General features: G+C 42.6%; 1 protein-coding gene across 2 annotated transcripts in view; it reads left to right on the top strand.

The window, feature by feature from the left end:
* The window catches only part of ATF6 (activating transcription factor 6), a 196,673-nt gene extending 178,917 nt beyond the window's left edge, over window positions 1-17,756 (top strand). For both annotated transcript variants that reach the window (XM_075321985.1, XM_075321984.1), the window contains exon 16: window positions 14,633-17,756. In XM_075321985.1, the coding sequence (XP_075178100.1) occupies window positions 14,633-14,841 (209 nt within the window). In that variant the 3' untranslated portion in view covers window positions 14,842-17,756. The remainder of the gene's footprint in view (window positions 1-14,632) is intronic.
* The last annotated feature ends 2,666 nt before the right edge of the window (window positions 17,757-20,422 follow it).

Here is a 20,422-nt window from a genome sequence, read left to right as displayed (position 1 = left end):
CCTTAGCTGGGCTGCCAGTGGACACCAGGTACCACTCCAGGGCAGTCACCGGTACTGCAACAGCTGACCCAAACGTGAGGAACACTGGTACAGAGGGCAGCCATGACAGAACAGATACAGGATACCGACTGGATGGACAGGTTCAGGAGACTGACAGGACCGGAATAATCAGATAGGAGACTGACAGGACAGGATACAGACTAGAGTACTAGAACAAGAACCCTAGGAACCAAATTGCTCAGGCGCCTGCCTACAGGGGAAGGTGCCTTAAAGGCCCCGTCACACACAGAGATAAATCTTTGGCAGATCTGTGGTTGCAGTGAAATCATGGACATATTGTTCCATTTGTACACAGCCACAAACCTGGCACTGATTGTTCACAATTTCACTGCAACCACATATCTGCTGCAGATTTATCTCTGTGTGTGACAGGGCCTTAAGTACTTTTTGACTCCCAATCAGAGGCTGCGAAACCCTACTGAGTGCGTGCTGCCCCTTTTAAGAAGCAGGGACTGCACATGCCCTAAGGACGTTGCCAGGAGACCTGCACATTGTGCACAATGTGCGCAAACCTTGCACGAAGGGACTGCAGAAGGAGCAGGGGCTATGTCATTGCCCCTGCCAAGGAGAGGAGGCGGACAGTGCAGGGATGCTGGAATTTAAGTCGATAATTCACATTACCACTTCATTCTTCCTTAATGGGAGCCCTGGAGGTAGAAGAGTGCTGCACTCCGCTGTTCTTCAGCACTCTCAGAAGAATGAATGAAGTGACAATGAGCACGGTCTACCTCTGCTCCACATACACAGGGTTCTCGGGATTGGTAGGAGTCCCAGTGGTCAAACCCGCAGCAATAGGGGAGAACGTTTAAACGTGAGAAAAACCCTTTAAACTTATGGTTATTGTACTTGTTTCATTGTAACCCCTATTTGTGTATTTAAACCCTGTATATTTTGTGTACAGTGATCTAGAAGTTATTGGTTGCATGAAGTGTTATTTTTTATTTTTTTTATTTTTTTTAAATCCTGTGAAAAAAAATGATGATAATACTTGGCAAACATAGAACATTATTATATAGATGAAATATTAGTTCAGAAGAGTAGAAGGAAAAAAATGAAAGATTAAATGTGGAAAGCTCATTTGTGAAGTGCACTCACAATAAAATGCTAACATAATACTGTACTATAGTTGACACTTTCTGCTCTGTCGTTTGGCTCTAGATTTGTTAGATTTAAGGTTATTTTGAAGTTCATGCCAGAAGCAATTGCCAGATTATTACAGTTTCCGTATTACTAGATTAAAGGAATTCTGAGAAATGATAGGCTTTATATTGACTAACAGGATATAGCTGTCCTTTCTGGTTACTTTGTCGAAATCATTGAGCAGACGATGGAGCATGTGAGAATTGCAGTCGCAGTTTTATATAACATTTGTCTGGAATGTTAGCATCTAGTTAGACTTCCAGTTAGTACTGTTTGTTACCCCTTGGGAGTGGAATTAGCCACATTCTTATTATGTTGGGCTGATTATTGCTTTCTTAAACGAGTCCTGAGAAATTGACCCTTGGAAGGGTTTTGATTTGGTCTTACTTTGAACTATACAGACTATAGTTGAATTTCAATTATCATTCCTAAAATGTGTGTCATAAGTGAAACTTCCCATTGCCATTTTACAGCCAATAAGTTAATGTTTGTAATCTTAAACTAAAATATTTTAGCGATTCTGTAATAAAACATAATTTGATTCTTTATATTCTCACAGTGAAGCATTGTTTTCAAGGAAAGTGAAGTGTACAGGGGGAAATTTAATTTTAAAAGTCATGGCCTCCATTTCTAAAGTCCTGCAGAAACCTAACCCAATTTAGAGCCTATTTTACTCTAGTCAAAAAATACAACACATCATAGCCTTGCTAATAAATGACTTGTATTCTCCATTGAATAAAAATACTGCATTCCAGCTCTTCTATCACTGAAGAGAATAGTACCTTTTGTGTTAAATACCGTATTGTTTAGTGCTCGAAAGAATATGAAGTCTATAATGATGCATCATTTTTAGAGTTTGAAAAATTTCGTTCTCCAGTCTGTCAATAAGCACAAAAAATGGGGTTGGATTTCAGAAGAATTTTAAACATTTCCAAGCACCTTTCCTAACACCTATAGTAAGAAACCTACAGTGCAGACTCTCTATTAAAGGAGTATTCTCAAGTTCTTATATTTGAACAGCATGAAAATTAGCAAACCTGCAACTATCTTGCTTTTTCTATTTGTTATTCTCATACAGTTAGAGCTTTTATCTTTTATATTGTACAGCTGGTTTCAATGTAGCACGGCCAAGAGTGTGCAGTAGTTGCATTTCAAGAGATTAGTTGACTCCTAACATCCCAGTCAGCTCTCTCCAGTCCATTGATTTCTATACAGCAGTTAGATTCTCACCTCTCTCCCCCCTACACCAGCTCAGCAGCTTATATGGAATGTCTTCTAATCACAGCTCTGCTCTGGCTGTCTGTCCAGAGCTGTGTCCTTGTTCAAATGGCTTGTTATCTCTGTGTAATTGTAGTGACGAGCACTGATGCAATGCGTAAAGCTGGGGTCACACTAAACGACAGCGACAACGACGTCGCTGTTACGTCACCAAAATGGTGACGTAGCAGCGACCTTGTAAGTCGCTGTTATGATCGCTGCTTAACTGTCAAACACAGCAGCCGAAGCAGCGATCATAACGACACGCGTCGCTGTGCTGCAACATGTGCAGAGAGCACAGTACACATCGGGTTAATTACACGATGTGTACTGCAGCTACATGTGCAGAGAGCAGGGAGCCGCGCACACTGAGCGCTGGCTCCTTGCTCTCCTAGCTACAGTACACATCGGGTTAATTACACGATGTGTACTGCAGCTACATGTACAGAGAGCAGGAGCCGGCACTGGCAGCGTGAGAGCGGCGGAGGCTGGTAACGAAGGTAAATATCGGGTAACCACCTTGGTTACCCGATGTTTACCTTGGTTACAGCTTACCGCAGCTGCCAGATGCCGGCTCCTGCTCCCTGCTCGCTTCATTTCGTCGCTCTCTCGCTGTCACACACAGCGATCTGTGCGTCACAGCGGGAGAGCGACGACCAAAAAATGAAGCTGGACATTCAGCAACGAGCGGCGACCTCACAGCAGGGGCCAGCTCGTTGCTGGATGTCACACACAGCGACAGCAACAGGACGTCGCTGCAACCTCACAGAAAATGGTGACGTAGCAGCGACGTCGTTGTCGTTGTCGCTGTGTGTGACACCACCTTTACAGTAGAGCTTGTGCTGAGCTTTATAGTTCTACTAATACTACAGTTTTTCTCACTGAATTTGTCACTCATGGAAGAGAGCCTGCCCTGCCAGAAACCAAGAGTAAAGTAAAAAAGGAGAATGCATTGCTCTCAACTACTCGAGAGACAACTGGAGACTACTCCTCTAAAGTTTAGTTCACACACCATTTTTATTGTGTAAATCAGAAGTAGACCACTAATGCACCAAATATCACAGCAAAAATGCATATAATTAAAAGGAAAGCTTTTGGAAAAAATGTTTCTAGATTTGTCTGGTAGGACTCATGCAGACATCCATGTAAATTGATAAAATCTCAGACTCGCTTGCGGCTCTCCTGACCAGAGTATCACAGCCTCATAGAAATACATGAAACGGTCATGCTCCAGTCACAAGACCCATGCCAAGGATATCTTCATGATACCTTAATATTTTACAAATGAAAAAACTTTAACTCCAGCGGACAAATTTGAGGATGCAGATATATATTAAAAAAAATTTTGCATTTGCAAATCTTTATTTTGAAAAACTTTCATAAAATTGGAACCACACTTCTGGGCGGTGAAGGAAAGAGATTAGGAGTGGTAGCCTGCTTGGACTACGCGTTTCGGCGTACAAGCGCCTTCTACATGGTCTCATGGTCTTTTATGAAAGTTTTTCAAAATAAAGATTTGCAAATGCAAACATTTTTTTAATATATATCTGCATCTTCAAATTTGTCCGCTGGAGTTATAAAGTTTTTTCATTTGGATTTCCCGTGGCTGGCTCCTGCTCTGGTTTTCCGTGCGGACTATCTTCTGTATTGATACTGGAATCCACACACAGGAGTGTATGGGTAAGCTGGCTTTGAAAACTATTTAGTTTTTTTTTTTAATATTTTACACTCTTAGACTGGAGTCACACGAGCGTATGAAAAAACGGTCCCATTCTGATCCAGGAGAGTAGGGCAATTTTTTCTCACTTGTCATCCATGTACTGTCCATGTGCTGTCAGTGTGTAATCCGTTTTTTTTTCTCATCAGCTATTATTCATTTTGCAGTCATTTACAGGACCATTTGTAGTGTTCTGAATATTGAAGTGTACAGAATATTTTGCATCCATAAAAATGGCCGTCATTAGGGTGGTCTGTGTGACGTCCGTTTTTTTTTTTTTCTCACACCCATTGACTTGTATTGTTGAGTCTCGCATGATTTTGGCATCCACTCGCAGCATGCTACAACTTTTTTCTCATCCACAATCTGGATGAGAAAAAAAGCTGACCATCTGCTCCAACTCATTGACTAACATTGGTCAGAGTGCATTAAGAGATTTTCTTACATTGCACTCGTCCGATCATACACTTGTGTGAGCGTACCTTTATTGTGTCACTTTAAGGATGTTTTTTTGTATATAACAGTTTTTAATGTAGTTTTTTGTTAAAAACAAACCCAGAATTGAATCCTGCACAAAGTCTCTTCTGTGTTTTCCATTCTGTTTGAATCCATGTACAGATTAGTTCAGAAGATTTACATAAAAATTTACTGAAGTATGAAGCATCAGTTTTTACACAGATGGCTGATTTTAAAATGATCCAAATTTATTAACGGGCACGCTCCTTTTAGTACGTCTTGGACTGTCTCACAGCTCTTGTTATTATATCAACGGTACATTTAGCAAGTTCTCAAAACATTTTCCCAAAACACTCCTACAACCTGTGGAAAATGCTGATGTCTAAATGTTACCTTCATTTATTGTGGGATTGTAAAGAACATTTATTATCTTTAGATACAGGTGTTTAAAATGCACTCTATTATTTCCCATTGCTAGTTTTCCCATTAACCGTAAACTTAGCATTCCTTCTAAAATATTAACAAATTTCAAACACTTTTCCAAACTAAATTCCAATATACTTATAGAAACTTGACAGAAGATGGATATCCGTGATCATTGTTGATCCAGAATATGTCTCTTTGCACTTAACGAAAAAGCTTCTATTTCAATGTAGCATCTAAATGGTGAAAGGAACCATGTGCTTGGATTGATCCAAGATTACTACTAGTGATGAACGAGCACTACTCATTACACAATCGAGCATCGGGGTACACGTGGAGTTCGGCTGAGTATGGCGGGTGCTCCGATACTTCATCCATGAAACAATGACCACAATGCACAGGCTTGTCTTCTTGCTTCACTGCATGATGTGTGCAGGCACTACAGGGAAAGCTTTTTGAGTCTCTGAATGGCTCTTCCGGGGGATAATACAATGTTCTCAGACATAGTGTGACCAAAAAACTAACCCCTCCTTCCCACTGGAAATGTTGTTTATGGCGGAATGTGGGCGGAGACCCAACTGACCAATCATTGACTTTCCATGATGTGCATCTGAACAGCTCAAATCAAGTAACAAGCATTTGATCATTGTAGTTCTCGCCCATCACTAATTGCTACATACACAATATTGCTATATATCTGCCATGAAATAAGATGTCAGTGTGTTATGCAGCCTAGTTAACCAAAAATTATAAAGTTGCTTCTAAAGGGTTAATCTGCAGTAGGAGGGACAAGACTGCTTCATTAACGCCAATGGACAGAGCCTACAATAGACAAATTAAGACATTGTGACAGATTTTATCTTCGTAGCTTTTCCTTCTAGTCTCCTCCTTTCCCTGATGCTCTAGGCCACTTTCCAAATTATGTAAAGGCTATTTATCTCTGATGTTCCCAAATGGCCAATGGAAATGCACATAAGGGGTCTGTTGGAAACTCTCTATACTTTGCCAAGGTCATTTTCACACCTTTAGGCCCGTTTCACAGGTCAGTGAAAAACACAGACGTTCTTCACTGACATTTAAAACACACACATGTCCCTCCGTGTTCCGTGATTCACAGCACACGTGGGTTGTCAATGTGCAACTCATTATCCGTGATTGCACTTGGTGGCATGCTCACCTGTCCCGTTCCTGCTCTCCATGGTGCTGAAGCCACCAGCACTGTAGCGTCCGGCCACCGCTCTCTGCAGCTACTTCCAGGTTGGCTCTGACTGCATTCATGAATAAGTGTATGTGGATGGATACCATGTTTGGCATAGGTGGTCTCCTTGACTGGAGACTGCTCTTCCCGTGGTTGTTCCTTCCCGGTGAAAGACCTGGCTAGTTTCCTGCCAGCGTTGAGAAACATGTGATAGTGTCTCCGCAGGCCTTCTTGCTTTGAATATTTCCCAGGGAGCATTGCTCTAGAATCACTGCGTTGAGAAACACGTGATGGTGTCTCCGCAGTGGTGGATGTTGATCTCCCTAAGGTCAACCATCCTTGCTCACATAGTCTTTTACTAGGCAATGCTCCCACTGCCAGATTCCTACTCCACACTGATGAGGGGCAAATACCCCGAAACGGCTGTCTGTGGATGGATACCATGTTTGGCATAGGTGGTCTCCTTGACTGGAGACTGCTCTTCCCGTGGTTGTTCCTTCCCGGTGAAAGACCTGGCTAGTTTCCTGCCAACGTTGAGAAACATGTGATGGTGTCTCCGCAGACCTTCTTGCTTTGAATATTTCCCAGGGAGCATTGCTCTAGAATCACTGCGTTGAGAAACACGTGATGGTGTCTCCGCAGTGGTGGATGTTGATCTCCCTAAGGTCAACCATCCTTGCTCACATATGCATTCATGAATATTCATGAGCCGGCCAGGAAGCTGCAGAGAGCAGAGGCTGCACTGAGCGTCGCTGGAAAGGTGAGTTGAAAATTGTTTATTATTTTAAATGTCTGTGTTTTTCTTGTACGTGTTTCACGGATCACACCACTGCGTGGTCCTTAGGACATCAGTGATGCCAGAAAAAAAACGGACATGTCTCCGTGCAGCAATCACGGACACGCGTGTACGTCGCACGGAGACATGGTCAGTGAAAAATCACTGATGTGTGCGCAGACCCATTGATTATAATGGGTCTGTGTATGTCAGTGATTCTGTTACGTATAAAAAAAGCACAAATGTACCAGAATTATTGATGTCTGAAACAGGCCTTAGGGGCCTGTAGTGGCCTACCATCTGTCCATACATGATGCCCAAAGCATGACTATGTCACCTCCTTGCTGAACTCGCAGCCTTTTTGGCACATGATGACCATCTAAAAACCATCCACTAAATCTATCTGGAGCATCTAGTGTTGCACGGCACTCGCCAGTAAAGAAGACTGTTTTACCTTTAGTCTTCATGTATACTTGGGCCCACTGGAAGCATTTCTGCTTATGAACACTGTTTAATACAGGCCGAACAATAATAATAATAATATCTTTATTTCTATAGTGCCATCATATTCTACAGCGCTTTACAATTCAGGAGGATCATATACAAACAAGTAACGGTTATAGAAAATACAATATTTAGAGGGAAAAAAAAGACAACCCTGCTCGTGAGAGCTTACAATCTACTATGAGATATGCGGGGGGGGGGGGGGGAAGGTACAAGTGCTTATTTACAATGACAATCCAGCCATCTCAAGGAAATGGGGGATAGATAATGGTTTCCTGGACCAGTTGGCCAGAACCTTGAGATGCATTTGGGTATCATGGAGTTTGATGTGGAGTTATGTTGTGAGAAGTTGTCGAGGAACTATGTGAATTGAATCTGATTAGGAAGTGTGATAGGCCGCCCTAAAAAGATGCGTTTTTAGGGTGCGTCTGAAGCTGAGTAAGTTGTGATTTGTCCTAATTTCTTGGGGTAGAGCGTTCCAGAGGGTTGGATCCGGGAGTGGGAGGTTCGAATTAGTGTGGATGTTAGTCGAAAGTCATTTGCAGAGCGTAGAGAACGAGATGTAGGGGGGTGTCACACTGTGGAGAGCTTTGTGGGTGAGAACAAGCAATTTGAATTGGATCCTATGATATATGGGCACTCAGTGCAATGACTGGCACAGAGCAGAGGCATCTGAGTAGCGGTTAGCCAGATAGGTGACCCTGGCTGCTGCATTAAGGATGGACTGTAGAGGAGAGAGTCTAGTTAGGGGGAGACCAATTAATAGAGAGTCACAGTAGTCAAGGCGAGAGTGAATCATGGCCACAGTGAGGGTTTTTGTCGTTTCCATTGTGAGAAAGGTGCAGATTCTAGAGATGTTCTTGAGGTGCAAGCGGCAGGAGCGGGCAAGAGATTGTATGTGGGAGGTGAAGGAGAGATCAGTGTCAAGTATAACACCCAGACAGCGGGCTTGCTGCCTAGGACATATCGTTTTGCCACACACAGAGAGGGAGATGTCAGGTTTAGGAAGGTTGGAAGATGGAGGAAAAAGAAGTTCAATTTTTGAAAGGTTAAGTTTCAAATAGAGAGCAGACCTGATGTTGCAAACTGCAGTCAGGCAGTCACTGGTGTTCTGTAGTACAGCAGGGGTGCGCTCAGGGGATGAGGTGTATAGCTGTGTGTCATCAGCATAAAGATGGTACTGAAAGCCAAATCTGCTGATGGTCATTCCAATTGGGGCAGTGTAGAGGGAGAAAAGAAGAGGGCCAAGGACTGAACCTTGAGGGACCCCAACAGTGAGAGGAAGAGGAGAAGATGTGGAACCAGCAAATGATGCACTGAATGAACGGCCAGAAAGATATGAAGAGAACCAGGAAAGAACAGTGTCCTTTAGGCCGATAGAATGGAGCATAGCGAGAAGGAGATGGTGGTCAACAGTGTCGAAGGCGGAAGAGCGGTCAAGAAGGATAAGCAGAGAATGGTCACCGTTACGTTTTGCTGTCAAAAGGTCATTGGTCACTTTGACAAGGGCAGTTTCTGTTGAGTGTAAAGGGCGGAAGCCAGACTGTAAAGGATCTAGAAGAGAGTGACAGGAGAGGTAGCGGGTGAGGCAAGAGTAGACCAGGCGCTCCAAGAGTTTGGAGATGAAGGGGAGATTGGAAACTGGTCTGTAGTTGCTTGTGCAGGACGGATCAAGGGAAGATTTTTTTTTAATAATGGAGTAATGATAGAGTGTTTGAGGGAGGAAGGGAAGATACTAGAAGAGAGAGAGAGAGATTGAAGATTTTAGTTAGGTGACTGGTGACAACCGGAGAGTGGGACTGGAGTAGGTGTGAGGGAAAGAAATCAGTAGGGCAAGTGGTAGGACGAGAAGAGGATAGGAGCCTGGAGAGTTCCTCCTCTGTGACTGGGCCAAATGTGGAAAGTGAGCTGGATGGGATGTGGGGAGGGATGGGATTCACAACGCTTGGTGGCTGGGAGCTGATCTCTCGGCAGATATTTTCTATTTTCTCTGTGAAATATGAGGCCAGGTCATCAGCATGAAGGTCTGTGATGGGGGTCTGTAATTTGGGACTGAGGAGGGAGTGAAAGGTGTCAAAGAGCTTTTTTGGATTGTTGGATAGTGAGGAAATTAGGGTGGTGAAGTAGGTCTGTTTGGTGAGGTGAAGGCAAGAGTTGTAGGTCCTTAACATGAACTTGTAGTGAATGAAGTTTTCTGGTGTGCGGGTTTTCCTCCATAGGAATTCGGCACTCCTGGAACATCGCTGGAGAAATAGTTTGGGATGTGAGCCAGGGCTGTTTAACTCTGTGTTTATTCTTTCTGGAGGTGAGGGGCGCTACTTGGTCTAGGGTACTTCTGAGTGTGTCATTGTAGTACTTTACAGCCAGATCAGGACAGGAAAGTGAGGAGATAGGGGACAGTGATGAGTGTAGAGAGTCTGTAAGTGTCTGAGAGTCAATGGCCTGTAGGTTTCTCAATGTGTGATAGGTGGGAGTGTGCTGGGGTGGGCGAGGGTTTGTGAGCTTGAAGGAGAGGATGTTATGGTCAGAGAGGGGAAGAGGTGAGTTGTCAAAATGAGAGATTAAGCAGAGGCTGATAAAGACCAGGTCAAGGGTGTTACCTTCTTTATAACAATAGATATATGCACAACTGCAAACCTCTGGAGGATCCTACACCTTGAGGTTATCGGGAGTCCAGAAGCACCATCAGCTTCAAATACCTGTGTGCTGCTTTGTAATGGGATTAGCAGCTGCTATGTTAATACGATGAATTTGTCTATCAGAAATCTTCCTCATTTTGCCCTGATCTGCATGAACCAGTCTGCTGTGGATTTGCTATAAGGCCCTGTGCGCACTTACCGGATTTTGCCGCGGATTTTCTGCGGATTTCCTGCATGTTTCGCTGCAGAAAATGTTCATAACATCTCTGCAGTGAATCACCAGCAAAACCTATGGGAAAAAAAAATCCTGTGCGCACTAGGCGGATTTTGATAGCTGCATGTTTTGCTGCGGGATTCCGGCAGCAAAAACAATTGCATGTCAATTCTTTTCCGCACATCGCTGCGGAATTTCACTCCATTGACTCCAATGTAATCGTGAAATCCCGCAGGAAATAACGCAGGCAGCAAATTCTGTGCGGTTCACTGCGTTTTCCTGCGTTATACCCTGCGGTATTTCGCGGTTTACCTCCGGTAATGGACATCGCTTGCCTGCGGTTTTGCAGGGAAGTGATGTCATTACAGGAAGAGGAAGCTGTGCAGAGAGTAAACACACACACAGACACACACACAGACATCACAGACATAGAACACACACACACACAGAAAGCAAACGGAAATATAGAAAACAAAACACGTGGGCTCCGCTGTATATTTACCGTCCAGCCGAGGTAAACATACAGCGGCGGCCCGGTATTCTCAGGCTGGGGAGGGAGAGGGGCAGGGTTAATATCCCCCGCCTCCCTCCCTCCTCCCGCAGCCGAGAATATCAGCCGCAGCTGCCCCGGGACTGTCGCATGCATTATGCGGCTCTACCGGAGTGTCCCCGGCTCTTCCTGCAGCCGTGTAGCAGTGGCAGTCAGGGTAATACAAGGAGTTAATGGTGGCGGATCACCGCCATTAACTCCAGGCTTAATCATGGCAGCGTCTATGTGACAGCTGACATGATCAACCCGTAAGTAAAGTGAATAAAACACACAGAAAAATCCTTTATTTTAAATAAAACACAAACAAGCTTCGTTCACCCTTTTATTAACCCCTCCCGAAACAAAGCTCCGGCGTAAACCACAGCTCCGACGTCCTGCGATGCTTACATCCAGCCGCGACTGACACAGACACTGCTGAATGCAGCCTCGCAACGAGACAGCAGAGAGGTAACTCCAGGGCATTTCCCACGGCCGGTAATGTGAACTCACTGCCGACCGTGAGAAATGCAGCGTGTGCTCACAGGGACTCTATCTATCCCTCTATCTATCCCTCTATCTATCCTTCTATCTATCCCTCTGTCTGTCTATCTATTCTTCTATCTATTCTTCTGTCTATTTATATCAGAATGAAATGACTTTTTTTTTTTCAATGTGCTTTATTGCATTGAATGCAATAAAGCACATACCAACCCGCACGCAGCAAAACCGCGGTAAAACCGCAGCAAACCACGGCAAACCGCATGCGGTTTTCGGGTGCGGTTTGCCGCGTTTTTTTTACCGCGGGTGCGGTAATCTTTGAATACCTGCGGAATTTTCTTGAGAAAATTCCATTTTCCAGTGCGCACAGGGCCTAAATGTCTTTACAATACAATGATCATGCTTAAGTTTTTGTGAAATATCTAATGATTTTATACCTTGTCCAAGGCATTGGACTATTTGACGCTTTTCAGCAAAGGGATCTTTTTTTGTTCCCCTTATTGTTTGAAACGTGGCCTGCTTAATTACATGGAACGTCCTTCTTAACCCCTTTACGTCCAAGGACATACTGATACGTCATTTGTTGCCTCCATCCGATTACCATGGGCTGCTAACCCCTTAGATCGCGCTGTCAAACACTGACAGCACAATTTAAATGGCCGCGGTGGGGATCGCAACGTTCCCCCGATGCCATTGGCAGTCCATTGACATGATCACGGTATGCCAATGTGTTGTAATGGTAGCATGGGGTCAGCTGATGACCCCTGACGTTGCCATGACTCACTTCCTGCAAAAGCCGACAACGCGCCTGCACTCCTTGGAGATGAGCATTTTTGCTGATCACAGCGATGCTGCTCTGTTCAGCAGAAATGCACAGCTGATCGGACTGTGCAGTGATGAAGTACTAGTAAATTAAATTAAAAATGTAAAAAAAGTTTTTAAAAAAATGTAACAAAAAAAACTAAACGTTCAAATCCCCCACCTTTTGCCCCATTCAAAATAAAACAGTTGAAAAAAAAAATACACATATTTGGTATTGCTGAATTCAGAAATTCCCGATCTATCAAAAAAAATGAAAAAAAAAAAAATGAACAACGATTCTGATTCTGGACCGTGAAGAAGGCGGATTTTACCGCTGAAACGCGTAGTCCTATCTGCGCTATTTTTCTGCGATAATGCTGTTCTGAATTGCTTGGACCATTATATTTTAATGAATTAATGAATAAAAAGAAGGAAAAAAATTTTTAACAGCATCCTGGATTGCTCACGTTATTGCTGGACTCTGCCTTGTCGTTGTTCACATTTGTATGGATGGACTCCTATGTCCTGATCCAGGCACAACGGAGTTAACCAGGTCAGCTGAGGATCCAGGTGATTCACAGGAGTGAGCTGGTCTACATTGTTGGACATATATATATATATATATATATATATATATATATATATATATATATATATATATATATATATATATATATATATATATATATATGTATGTATGTATGTATGTATGTATGTATGTGTGTATATATAATGTGTATGTTTGTGTGTGTGTGTGTGTGTATATATATATAATGTATATAAATATATACAATATATTTAATATAAATATATAATGTGTGTATGTATATATAATGTATATAAAATTTAAGCTGATCGGTACAAGGCGTGGTGAGAAAAAAAACCTCAAAACATCAAAATTACATTTTTTAGTTGACGTAACATTTCTTTAAAATGCAATGACAGCCAATGAATGAATATCTTGCATCTATGCAAAAATGGTATCGCTCAAGACACAAAAAAATAAGCCGCCACTGAGCCCCAGCCCAGATCCCAAAAAAGGAGACCGCCACGGGTTTTTGTTTTTTTTTTGGCCAAACAATTTTATTTCACCACTTAGATAAAGGTAAATTTATACATGTTTGGTATCTACAAACTCGTATCGACATGAGGCGGCATACTGACACATCAGTTTTACCAAACAGTGAACATGGTGACTAAAAAACAAAAATTGTGCAATTGCACTTTTTTCACTATTTTTCCATATTTGGATTTTTTTTTCCAGTACGCTATATGGTAAAACTAATGGTTTGATTCAAAAGTTCAACTCATATGGCAATATGATAGAAACATAAAATAATGGCTCTCTGAAGGAGAAGAAAAAATGAAAATAAAAACAGAAAAATTGCCTGTCGTTAAAGAGGTACTACAGTGAGATAAAAAATTCTTCTACTGTTCCTGCTCTCATTTAATATATAAAGCTGTGTGTGTGTGTGTGTGTGTGTGTGTCCGCTAAAGGAATTCGCACCATCGCATTTACAATCATGACATTTTGCACAGACACCCCATGTGACTCGCGGAACGTCGTAGACTATGTTTTGACTGGAAAATGTAACCCCTTGCTTTACAGTTACTCTCCAAAAATCCTACATCCATTAAAGTCAATGGAACTTGGAGTTACGGGTTATTAATAGCAGCTCTGATTTGCTATAGGAACAAAGGACATTCATAGTATAAGAAGCTTATGTGTGAGGTAATATGATGTCAGGGGAGAGATTGGTAGAGACAGCAAGGGAAAGAGACCGACTGGGAAAGATATAGAGACTGGGAAAGAGACAGACCTGGAACGAGACAGACAGACACAGACAGATACAAAGATAGAGAGACAGACATGAATAGAGACAGACAGATTGACACAGACAGACTGGGAGAGAGACAAAGAGACAGTTACTATCACTGGCAACACCTGGTACTACAGCTAGAATACTATAAAGATGAGATGCACAGTGAAATTCTATTGTCCTTACAATACCTTTAATTCCGTGTAACAGGAGCTGCTCTTTCTGCCTGCCTCTGGGATGTTACATCACACATCAGTGTGCAGCTCCCCGCCCTTAGTAACAGCCAGCCTCCTGATAAGAGATGCTTCTCTGCAGTCTGAGAACAGTTAGTGTGGTCTCACCCTCTGTATAAGGACGGAAGCAGCTATTATCATGGTGGCTGGGTATCTGAATAATATGGTCATCTGATTATACCCCAATACTAACAGGCAGGTTCAGGCAAGGTCTGGAATGTGTTTTCCTCTGATGGAGTAACATTTAAATGAACACAGTACATACATATTTGGTATTTATGTTAATTTACCTTTCCTGCAATAGAAATGTATGGGTTTTTTTTGTTTTGTTGTGTAGCTGTAACCAATTATTTTGCATCTTCCTACAGAGAATGTGATTAATGAGCAGGAATATGAAGTGATGATGCAAATAGACTGTGAAGTCATGGATACAAGGATTTTGCATGTAAAGTCTGCAACCATCCCACCATTTCTTCGAGAGCATCGTGAGAACCAAACCAATTCTTTCTACAACGCTGCCTCTCCAGGCTCCGAGCACGCCCGTGTTCTGAGCACAATCACAGAGTCTTCACTTTAATGGGAAAACTAGTTTCTGGATAAAGTTTTTGGATGTTTTTAAGAATCTCCCTAGTTTAGAGAGGCGATAAGGCCAGTGTTGTGAATGTTTGCAGTATATTAATTTATATATGTTGGCAATAAATTATTTCTCATTCCTTCATATTGTCTATATTCTATCAGATAAAGAACATAGCTGAATTTCTACACAACTTCTTAGTAAAAAAAGGTGAACATTATCATACATTATCATAGCACATCTACCATGTGTATGACTCGTTTAATGTCAGATGCTTATACATGTGTCTATGTGTAAAATATATATGATTTAATTATATTAATCTTCTTTACTGAGCAACTAAAATATCTGGTTTTTCAAACATTTTACCAAATTTAATTATTTTTCCAACATAGCATATATGAAAAGTCGTGACATATTTTCTTTCTCTTGTTTTTGTCCATTAAACAGTCCTCCTAAAACAATTATATTTTTAAATGTATTATTATTGAAATCATGAAACCTAACCTCAAATTGTGTAGGTTTCTAAATACCATACAAGACTTTACACCATCACAACTTCATTAAATCGTTTTATGAATTTCCTAATTTGTAAGAGAGAAAAGAATTTGACTTATCAGTAAATCTCATTGTATGGCCTCCAGGCTTTGCTGCCTTTTGTAATGCATATTGCGGAGTGTATGGCAGAATTGCGCTGTAATGCCCTGTGCATATCCTGCTGATTGTTTCATTGCACTGTTAGTTTAGTTTATAGATATTGAAGGAAGAGGTCTACAATAATGTTTATTAATTAGAAGATAACGATGCTCCGTACAAGATGAAGAAACAATTCATTGCCTTTTTTTTCGAAAATGTTAAGGCAAATAATGTAATTACATTAATCTGTTATTTTTTATAAACTTGTCTTACCTAGTTAATGCTGTTTATAAGTTTTAAAGGGTTATTTGCTTTTGTTTTGGGAATCTCTTAGGTATCAGTTACAGCTAAGAAAGATTAAATTGTTTTTCAGTGAAGCTGTGAGGATTCTACTGAAATAAAATGTTTAAAAGGAAACCAGGGATTAAATCTGTGCTGTCTACTCGGGAGGCGCAGTATTCAGAGACAGACGCATTGTAGTTGTGCTTCATTTATGTGTGACTATTGTGTCATTGGGAAATCTGCATTTTACTAATTGAACGTTAGTGATGAGCGAACCTGCAGATGCACAGGGTCGGCAAGTTCAACACGGTTTAAAATAGAAAAACAGTTTGGGCCTGGTAGTGATCCTAGATATCTGGCCGGACACCAGTCCCCATATAAGTCTATGGGAATCCGAGTCATGTGCTTAAAAATGGTGGTAGGAGGGATGGGATTGGAGCAAGCGCTTCATACTTACCGGTCTCCGCGCGGCTGCACACTGCTTCTGCGCTCAGTCTACTTCTGGGGCCTCTCATTATCTTCATGCATATGCACTGCTTCCCGCGTCTCTGGTTGCAGCACCCCAGCCTGTGTGACAGCGAGTCTGACTGCTTTCAATCACACACGCTGTCTGCGTCTATCTTGGTGTAAAAATAAAATTAAAACATTAGCCAAGGGTCCCCCCATATTATGATACCCAGAACAGATAAAGAACAGATAAAGCATATGGCTAAAGGATGCACCCCCCAGCTGTGCGCTTATCTTGGCTGTGTATCAAAATGTTTAATTAAATTTAAAAAAAACGGCGTGCGGTCCCGTCCCAATTTTTATACCCAGCCATGATAAATCCGACAGCTGGAAGCTGGTATTCTAAGGCTGGGGAGACCCATGCTTATTGGCCCCCCAGCCTAAAAATAGCAGTCTGCAGCCACCGAGAATTGTCGCATCCATAAGGTGCAACAATCCCGGAACTTTCCCCGTCTCATCTCGATTGTCCTAGTGTGGTGGCAATCTGGGTAATAAGGGGTTAATAACAGCTCACTAAGCCCTAGATTAGTAATGGAAGGCATATGAGATCCTCCCCATTACTAATCTGTAAGTGGAAATAAAGGAAACACAATGACTGAAAAAATCCTTTACTTGAAATAAAATACAAAAAATCCCACCCTCTTTCACCCCTTTATTAGCCCCCAAAACACCCAGGTCCGTCGTAATCCACATGAGGTAACGTGACGATTCCAGCTCTGCTACATCTGAAGTAACAGTACATGGGCTTAGAATATGACCGCCCGCTGTGAGCTTCAGGCATAGAATGAGCTTTAGTGATGAGCAGTGAAGTCACTCAGGTTATTTGCGGTCTCAGCTGGAGGTTCCCACAGTCCTCCACCTGAGATTACAGGTAAGCTGACCTCAGGCAACCTCATTGAACGGAATGTTGAGTTAAGTAAGCAACTCACAAACTTGCAGTCACGTGCCACTCTCACCGGCAATATCTGAGAATCCTAATGACACCACATGCTGTCAGTATTCGGACCTTTGAAATCACATAGTAACTACAGACTTTTATCTGAAACCTGGACAACCTTTTAAATTAAAATCTGCTAAATCCAACAATTTTGGGCTGGTTGACCATCTGATGTGTATGGTGCCTTCCTGACTCTACCCTGACAGATATTGTTGGGGAAGAGCTGGTTTAGTCATGATGGATTACAATGCCCAATCTTTCTGCTTTGCTGGGAGGTCCCTGGCAGCTACTTACTCTTCTTTCCTCCTTCAAAAACAAACACACTTTTCAGATCTTTTTTTTAACTATAGATTTATCTTTGACATCTTTTTACGGGTAATGTCTGTTTATATCTATTTCAAATATTGATTTGTTAGTTGTCATGTCAGTCATATAGGACTAGGTTGTATCCTGTTGGCAGATTTTGGACTAAGCAACATTGTTATGATGTGTGCATTTTAAATGTTTGTTTTGTCTGGGCTTCACATTAAAGAATAATATTGTTAGGAAAGCGCAACCAATCTGTACGTGTCTTTCCTCTTACTTGCATTCGTTATATATTTTACATACCGTATTTTCTGGTTTGTAAGACGCACTTTTTTTTTCATCACAAAAGTGGGGGAAAATGGGAGTGCGTCTTATAAACCACATATGGCTTACCAGCATCGCCTACCCTGCCTCCTGTTACCTTCCTGAGCCGCTCCCGCCTTGTGAGCAAATATAAGAGGCACTAGGGTTATAAGAAATACCTTCATTTTAACAGTAAAAATTATTTTTTTCCTATTTCCCTCCAAGTTTGGGGTGCGTCTTATAAAAAAAAAATACGGTATATTTTAGATAGCACTCCATCAACATATCAGTGGCGCTAGCTCCTTTAAAAATTTTTGGTGATTTACTTGGCAGAGTTGTACGTATATGGGGAAATCAAAAGAGATAGACGTGTGCAACTGAAAATTCGGTCAACCACTGTCTGAGATGACTGTGTACCTTTTAGGACAGCACTGTATTTTAATACTTGTCAGACAATTTTCTTTAAAGGGAACCTGTTCGCTGATTCTTTCTGCTAAGTGTGTTTTAGCCTGAAACACTCTGAAATATACTTTGAAAATGTGTCCAGTTACCATGATTCTTGGATGATTAGTCGTAGAGGCAGTCCCCGTTCTCTTCTCATCACCCCACTGCCCTTGACTGAAAGGTTTGTCCCAGGGACGTACGTAGAAATCCTGGTTCCTCATAGCCGAAGTTATAATTGTCTCCCCCCAACAACAAAAGAAATAATATTCAGTGGGGGCAGAGAACATCATATCTCATGACTTTTCAGCCCTTCCAAAGAAATGTTTCTCCTACTGAAGCCCCTAGATTCCCCTTTCATTGCTCCCATAAAGTATGATGCCAAGAAATGTGCCCCCAAACACAATAGGACCCCACCACAGACATTTCTTTGAAGAACATGCATAGCATGATAACCCAACTGCACCCTCACCGGCAAAGTATGGTGACTCAAACACATTATGAAGCTCCAGCTGTGACTCCTACATAGCCCTCAATACATTATAATGACCCCTATCTTAGACCTCCAAACAATGACTCTTCACATAGCCATGAAAATCATAAAATGGCCCCCACATAGCCCTGCAAACTGTATAATGGCCTACACATTCACCTCCAAACCGTAATGGCCTCCACATAGCCCTGCAAACAGTATAATGACGTGTCCCCCCCCCCCCCAACATAGTCCTCCTTAAAATATAAAGGCTATCACATAGACTTTCAAATATAATGATTCCACATATAGCCCTCCACATAGTATAATGGGCCCCACATATCCCTCTAAATAGTACAATGGCATGTGCATAGACCTCCAAATAGTACAAATACTATAATGCACCCTGACCGCCCTCCTTCCCTTTCCCAGGCCCTCCAAACGGCATCATTCCCTCACTATTACTATGTACTCAGTGGTTAAAAAAAAAAGTTCTACCCTCTCCTTGTTTTCCCTCTGCTCTGGTCTTCAGTGTGTGGTCTGATGTGCCGCACATCACGGCGCAGTGGTACCCCCTGCGCGGAGACATCAGGTCTCAGATGCTGAGGCAAAATGATGGAAGAAGAGGACAGCTCCCTATTCCATCATTGCTTTTAACTGTATCAGCACAGGGCCCCCTGACTCATGTGGTCTGCGAAACGCTGACTTATTTCAGAGTAAAATGTGCATGCCTCCAATAATGGAGCCATTCTTGGATTCCTGGCTTTATGAATCAACAGACAGATTCCCTTTAAAGGGAACCTGTCATCAGAAATTTCGCCCAAAAGCTAAAAGATTCCCCCTCTGCAGCTCCTGGGCTGCATTCTAGGAAGGTCCCTGTTATTATTGTGCCCCATGTGAGACCAAAATAAAGCCTTTATAAAGTTCTACCTTTTTGTATGCAGCTTCTGTAAATGTGTCACGGGGGCGGGCTCTCTGCCGTCCGTTATTCTGCCCCCTGGTCCTGTATGCCGCCCCCATCGCTCCTTTCCATATCTGATGCACCGCCCACTGCTCCAGCCATCCCCGCGCATGCCCAGTGCCAGTCTCACAGGACTGAGCAGTGTGACCGCTGGTGACATGTGCGCAGGCAAGTGATTATGGGCGGGACTGTGACTGTTATCAGCAAGTACCCGCCCATAATCTCGTGAGCGCGCAAACCTCTCCAGCATTCACACTGAGCTCAGTGTAGATGCTAGACTGTATGGGCTGCTTCCAGGAATGACGTCCCTTTGTCATGTGATAGTATTTTGAACACGCCCCTATCACATGACAAAGGGACGTCATTCCTGGAAGCAGCCCATACAGTCTAGCATCTACACTGAGCTCAGTGTGAATGCTGGAGAGGTTTGCGCGCTCACGAGATTATGGGCGGGTACTTGCTGATAACAGTCACAGTCCCGCCCATAATCACTTGTCTGCGCACACGTCACCAGCGGTCACACTGCTCAGTCCTGTGAGACTGGCACTGGGCATGCGCGGGGATGGCTGGAGCAGTGGGCGGTGCATCAGATATGGAAAGGAGCGATGGGGGCGGCATACAGGACCAGGGGGCAGAATAACAGACGGCAGAGAGCCCGCCCCCGTGACACATTTACAGAAGCTGCATACAAAAAGGTAGAACTTTATAAAGGCTTTATTTTGGTCTCACATGGGGCACA

Source organism: Anomaloglossus baeobatrachus, chromosome 8, assembly GCF_048569485.1.
Source record: "Anomaloglossus baeobatrachus isolate aAnoBae1 chromosome 8, aAnoBae1.hap1, whole genome shotgun sequence".
NCBI classification, from domain to species: Eukaryota; Metazoa; Chordata; class Amphibia; order Anura; family Aromobatidae; genus Anomaloglossus; species Anomaloglossus baeobatrachus.
The sequence above is the reverse complement of the archived record's forward strand: the minus strand, read 5'-3'. Positions and strand labels throughout refer to the sequence as shown.